Source organism: Limulus polyphemus, unplaced genomic scaffold, assembly GCF_000517525.1.
Source record: "Limulus polyphemus unplaced genomic scaffold, Limulus_polyphemus-2.1.2 Scaffold76949, whole genome shotgun sequence".
In the NCBI taxonomy this organism is placed as follows: domain Eukaryota; kingdom Metazoa; phylum Arthropoda; class Merostomata; order Xiphosura; family Limulidae; genus Limulus; species Limulus polyphemus.
Genome location: NW_013742545.1, coordinates 1 through 7,112, shown reverse-complemented (window position 1 = coordinate 7,112; position 7,112 = coordinate 1). Strand labels below are relative to the sequence as shown.

Here is a 7,112-nt window from a genome sequence, read left to right as displayed (position 1 = left end):
ATGTTGTTATTGTTCGGGACGAACAATATTAAGGAGAGGCAGTGTTGCGTCATCGAGATCACGTGATTCTCACGCCCTCTACTTTCTAGAATTATCCTGTACTTTGGCGAATGCTCTAGTATTTACTAGATATAGGGTAGTCTGGTATACAAAACGGGTGACAACGTGACGGGAGAGTAATGTGTGTGTAGACAGTGAGTAATTGATCTGCAGTGAGAAGTATTGTTGACGTTCATTGTTATAGCGTTTGTTTAGCGCGATTGTTGAAGTTGAGTGTATCGTAAAGTTGTATTCGGAAAGAATAAACCAGTTTTATTAAGTAAGGACTTGTGTCGCTAAAGTTTCGTCGGAACGAAGTTACGGAAAGGTAATTAACAAACGGAGACGTAACAGTACCATTTAGTGAATACTCTCTCATTGTGTATTCCACTTAAATACTCAGGAAGGTTACAGTGTGGGTTAACTCTAATGAAACAAATCGTAATAAGGTAAACATGTAATAGTTGCCATTTGTTACACACTAAAAAAGAAACAGAAATTACCCTCGACACTTAGGCAACCACCCTTTTGACCTTTATAACAGCTATTATGTACAAATTTCCCCTAGTGGAAAGTTTAATTAACTTGCATTTAACACAGTCTAGAATGATAAAAGCAACCAACAATCTGAAAAGAAAATGTGATCCCAACATTCAAGTTAATAAAAATAATAAATTGAAACTAAATCATTCAGATACAAAATTAATTTAAGTGTCATTCTTCACATGCACTGATGATCAGGCAGCACATGACATGAACCAGAACACTCAGCACAATCTCGGGTCAATAATATTTCATAATATTTCAAACTTAATAATCCAGTTACAGTGTTTTCGAGAAGGATCTGTGTTTGCTATCTTGCTTATTGAATTACTTTATACTGTTGCGTCAGCGAGGTCACGTGACTTGTTCTCTCGAACCTTCGGGAATTGTCGGGAGATTACTAGATATAGGGTAGTCTGGTATATATAAGAGGGTGACAACGTGACGGGACAATAGTGTGTGTAGACAGTGAGTAATTGATTTGCAGTCAGAGAGTATTATTGAAGTTGAGCACGTTTGTTTTAGCGCGATTGTTGAAATTAAGTGTATCGTAAAGTTATATTCGGAAAGAATAAACCAGTTTTATTAAGTAAGGACTTGTGTCACTAAAGTTTCGTCGGAACGAATTTACGGGAAATCAATTAACAAACGGAGACGTAACAATACAAATAAGTTGATTTGTTTCACGTTAGCTATCATAATTTATAATATAGGCCTACAAAAATTTTCAGCATTGTACAAGTGTTCAAGTTTATGGGAAGATTTAAAGAGGAAATAAACTCATTTGTTATAGTTTATGTGGGCTAAGTTGAATAATTTTCACCAGATAATTTAAACGAATCTGACAACGAAATAATATCATCACACCACATTGACTTATCCTCTGCTAACTGAAACAAAAACACTCAATGACTGGCAAGAATTAACTCTACTTTTCCCTTAAGCTTCACTGACTTTTGTATTTATAATCGACTCCTCAAATTTACTATAAAATCTGACGCCAAAATTTTTATAACTTTCTAGGTCTAAGTTATTAAGTTTTCGATCTTACCTTAACGTGCTCTGTTGCAAACATCTAAATTACAACAATATTTGACTCTGTGGCCTAAGAGAAATAAAATCAAGAACAAAAATCTAAATGTTTTAATTATAAAATAATATTTCGGAAAATTTATTACCATTGTTAATATCTTGTACATGAAATTTATGAAATACAATTCACAAATGTTAATAAGAACTTGGATTTTGATCTTGTGTTAATTTGAAAATATTCGCCCTAATGATGTTGTTACGACAGCAGAAGTCACGTGACTCTGGGAGCATGCACGGTGGAGTTTCTAGAATTATCGGGGAACCCCGTGAATGTCCGAGTGTTTGCCAGACGCCCTCTTTTTTAGTATATAAGCTCGGCAAATAAAGCCAGCAAGATATGGATATGCAGATAGATCGAAGAGATAGATAATTGAGTCAAGCAAACAGTAGGCACCGAAAGTAAAGTGTGTGAATTGCTATGATTTATAGCGTGTGTTATAAAGGTTGCTAGGTTTAAAGTGACTGTGGAAATTCTGCGTATTATTAAAAGTTGTATCTAGAAAGAATAAACTAATTTTAATCAAGAAAGGACTTGTATCGCTGAAGTTTCTCGGAAAACATTTCTACGAGAAATTAACAAACAAGCAGATATGTAACAATGTCATACCATGATAACAGATGTGCTCTTCGTGAAACGGTAGTTATTGAAAATAACAAATAATGGATTTAAGTAATTTCAACATTATTGTTTACTACTTATACACTATGATAATGTGCTTTTAATAGCAGGTGTAGTGTAGTGTCTGTGTGCTACATTGTTGAAATATGTATCATAGGCAGGATTGTGTTTTGTTTGGGTATGCTATTCTGTCACATGTGTGTGGAGGGGAGTTCACAATTAGTTCGTGCAGCCCCTGATATATATTCAATTATTAGCGTTCAGACTTTTGATTTTCACTAGCTGCGCTTCTAACAAGCTTGAAAATAAATGCTAATGAAAATACTAAAAATTAGTTATAGACAAATGAAACTTGAACTAGCATAGTCTGAAACTTGTAAGCTTATGTGTATCTTCCATTCCAGGGATGGCTGCTATATAACAATACAGTGGTTATGGTATGAGCGCCTTTACTAAACTATCGACTGAATAAGGAATATAGTGCTAAAATAAACTAATGTTTTATGACGAGTAATATATCACAATTAACAATGGCCTGATGGGTAGAGTGCTCGACTTGCAATCTGCAGGTCGGTGGTTCGAATCTCCACTGAACATACTTGCCCTTTCAGCCCTGTGGCGGTTATAATAATAACGAGTAAAATGAAGCAAAGATCGAGAAATAGCTGTCAGTGGAGGTAAGTATGTTTGGAAATACATTTTCCGATTAGGAAAATGATAACTTACTATTTTTGATGACAACCAGAGTCATAAATGATAAGCTTTTTGTTTGTAATTAAGCACAAGGCTACACAATAGGCTATCTGTGCTCTGCCCACCACGGGTATCGAAACATGGATTCTAGTGTTGTAAGTCTGCAGACATACCGCTGTGCCACTGGGTGCCTCGTGAACTCTCTGATGATCATCGTTTCCAACATGTGAATATTGCTTTGTCTCTTCTGGTGCATAATGTGCGTGAACTATTTTTGGACAGAATTATCAAGGGTGATGAGAAATAGATTCTCTATGCGAATATTAAATACCAAAAACAATGGCTCAGTCCTAAACAAAAACCACTTTCGACACCAAAAGTGATTTTTGCATTTGGTGGGACATCAAAGGAGTAATTCATTTCGAACTCCTCAATCCACAACGAACTGTCAATGCAGAAATCTATAGTCAGCAACTGGAATGTTTATATCAAGTACTTCATCAGAAACGCCCTTCACTCGTCAGTCGGAAAGGTGTTCTTCTCCACGACAATGCACGTCCACATGTGGCACGTTTGATGCAACACATAATTATGGAGTTGGGTTGGGAAATTCTCTCCACCTCTCCACTCACCCACCATATTCTCCAGATATGGCACCATCAGATTGCCATCTTTTCCGTTGCTGCAACACCATCTTAAGGGGAAAACAAATGCAAATGTGGAAGGTGTTAAAGAGGAGATCGACATGCTTTTGCCTCAAAGCCACATGATTTCTTTAATCAGGACACTAAGAACCCGTATGTAAGATGGAAAAGCATCATCAATAAGAATGGAGACTATTTCATTTAATAAACGTTTTGTTTTGATATATAAGTTGTTCAGGTTCTTCATCTGAAAAAAGTGACATTAATTTCTTGGCGACCTAATATTTTCATCAGTCCAAATAAGACTTGGCACTAAGACCCCTTACAACAACAATCACACACTGAAGCAGGTGAATTTGGGATTTGTACCTTTCTTTTGATTTTACAGAGTTCAAAGGAAAAATAAATTACAAAACAAGAGTTTCAGCCTGATATCTTTTTTTTATTTCTATTTGACCAATTCAGCTGAGCCTGCACAAGGATAATGTATGACAGGTCTCTCAAACTGAAGCTGACAGGTATGAGATTTGTGCCTTTCTTGTGATTTTCCAGGGGTCAAAAGAAAAAAGATTTTGCAAAGTTAGCATTTTAGGCTAGCCATTCCTTTATATTTTGCACAAAAATACCTTGCAACAACTACCCCACAGACTAAAGAGGAAATATTTGAGATATTGCCTTTATTTTGATTTTACAAGGATCAAAGGACAGAAAATGTATGTAATATGGATCTCTGAACACAGTGACAATAGTCTACATTTGTAAACCTTATAAGGGGTTGTTATTAATAGTGTTTGATTGCAGTGTATAAAATTGCATATACAGTGTTAAAAAATAGATCTTATATTCTCAAACATTACTTATAAAGCTTTTGTCATTATCAATATGCATTTATGTATGCAGAAACTGACTGTTCTATCTTTTATAAGGACACAATTTAGTATGGTTCAATACACCTTTCTCAGAAATAAGTCTCAAGTTGATATTGTTTTAAATGTCTATCCCTCTGAAGTATGTGTTGTAGTTTATGGCTCTTTTTTCCTCTCTTGAAATTCACTTTATTTTGAGGATGTTATTAATTAAAGTGGGTGTTGGTATTTTGTTTCTCCTGCTTTTGCACAATACATTGGATTGCTCAATTTCTATTCAGCACAAATATTTAATGGTTTACAGGAAAATCTACAAAGTACCAAACTTCCAGAAATTCTTAGCATTTCACATTAAGTGTGGTAATAAATTAACAAATTCTACATGCTTTGTTTGAACATAAAATAATGTTTGATCAATGTACTTATAAAGTTGGTGAATTTGATACAATATTGTGAGATAGCAAATTCTAATTTTATTTTGTTATGGTTTTATATATCATTCATTCACTATTCCTTCTAATGTTTAGTTCAACTAGGAATTTTTAGTTATATTAAAGTGCTAACTCACTTTCTAACTAGAGCACATTGAATTAGTGTATATTTGTATTATGAAACTGGCACAAGTTTCCCCTAGCGGTGATGTAGATATATTAATGTTGTAAAATATTATGTAAATTAGTTAGTCACATGAGATGTAACCTCATGGTCTAACCACCAAATAAAAACCCTTCCTTGAGCTTAAATAAGTTAGTTCACAAGATATAGTTAAAACAAATTATTACTGATTGTTATTAATTTTGGAATTATGTTTTTTCTTGTGGTTTGTTTTTCCTAATTCCTTTATTTATTGAAATGAGTAACATTGATATATATGTTGTATTGTTCATTAACATTAATATCAAGTTCTGGCTAGGCATGTAATTAGTAACTGTTTTTTTTTTGTAAGTGATAAACTTTATATTCTAACTATTTTAAAGTTTTAAATTTATGGTTGTTAAAGTTGAGTAAATTCTTTTTTGTTTGACCCTGGTTATAGCAACATTTTGTTTTAGTCTATTAAAATATAATTTGTTGAGTAAATGCTAAAATGAGTCTTGACTATGGTTATGATGGTCATTTGTTTTGTTTTTTAATTCAGTAATAATTTGTTTTATTTTAATAAACCTTACATTTTGAAATGGAGGGTTATAAACAAATATTAGTTTTCAGTTTATTGTAACTTTCTGTTTTATATTACTCTACATTTTAACAATTTGTCCATTTTATTATAATCTAAATAGAGTGACAATAATGTTTTTTTTTAATTTTTTATCTCAGTGAATAAGCATTTACCAGAATTTCCCACTACTAGTGAAGTTATTACTATCAGTGATGCCTGGCAGGCAGGTCCTGTTTTTACTGCACGTGCATATGACTGGGATCTAGGTACAACTTGTCCACCTAATAGTGCAGGTTGTGACTGTGGCCAGGTGAGCTATTACATCATCAGTGAAACTACAAATGGACCCTTCATTATCAATAACGCCACTGGAGAAGTGTACATTCGAGACCCAGTTGGACTTGCTGTAGGAACATTTTATAAAGTTGTCATTCAGGCAAGAGGCCCTTACAATGAGACATCTGATCACAGTGGAACAACAGAAGTAAGTATAGTGTGTGTTTATAGGTTATTGTCATTATGAAATATTATGGAAGGTCTACACTTGTAGTAAGTTTGAGTGAAAAATTGTTTTCACGAACTTATCAATTCATCTTATTATAAACAAATTTTGTTATCATATATTGAATAGTAATTACAACATGTTTGATGTCAAATTGGAAATCCAGAAAAAAACAACTGTAATCAGACCCAGTGTTTTCACTTACACCTTTTTTTCAGAAAGGTGTAACCAAAACATAAAGTTTGATTAAAATCCTTTTTGTGTGTGTGTGTGTGTGTGAAGTGTGAATAATAGTCTTTTTTTTAAAAAAAAAGCTATAGATTACTGTTTAATTACAATTAGGTAAAAAGAGCTATTAGCTTTTATAATATATTTTGATAATAATTCTTCTTGAATCTCATGAAGTTTGTATCACAGCTTCAGAATAGGTTATATACTGAATTATGAATATTATAAGTTCATCACCATAATATGTTTATATTGTTATTTTTTGTTAATGAGGATTTCAATTTTAATTTTGGAAAACAACTTTGAACTGTTGTTAATCTTTCAATAAGCCCTGCATATAATTCAAAATTATTGATGGATTTAGTTTCTTTTCTCTAGGTGTTGTTCTATTTGAATGAAAATTTTCCTGCTGATCAGGAAATTCAACCAATCATGATTCCAACTAAACAAAGTGAAGGAGACGTTGAAAATGTTGACACTAACTTTATAGGAGCCTGGGATAAAAGTGATGACTTATCCCCTCACATTAGAGAGAAACGACAAGCAGATGAGGTATGAAAATTGTCCCATGAATATTTATGCTTTATAAAAAATTAACTTAAGATAAACTGTAGAATCCAATGCCATTATTCTGTACACATGTTAATCATAATTGCCTGTCCAGAAGTTTAACAACTTGGTTTGTGTAAGAGATATTATACTGTTACGTCTCCGTTTGTTAATTAAC

The 7,112-nt window shown here is 33.1% G+C and overlaps 1 protein-coding gene across 1 annotated transcript; it reads left to right on the top strand.

Moving 5' to 3' along the window:
* Window positions 1-4,114: 4,114 nt before the first annotated feature.
* LOC111084465 lies at window positions 4,115-6,937 on the top strand (the record flags this gene model as incomplete). Its single annotated transcript, XM_022381175.1, has 3 exons — window positions 4,115-4,148; window positions 5,814-6,139; window positions 6,764-6,937. Coding segments are annotated over exons 1-3 (534 nt in total), but the record flags the coding sequence as incomplete, so codon positions are not given.
* Window positions 6,938-7,112: the final 175 nt, after the last annotated feature.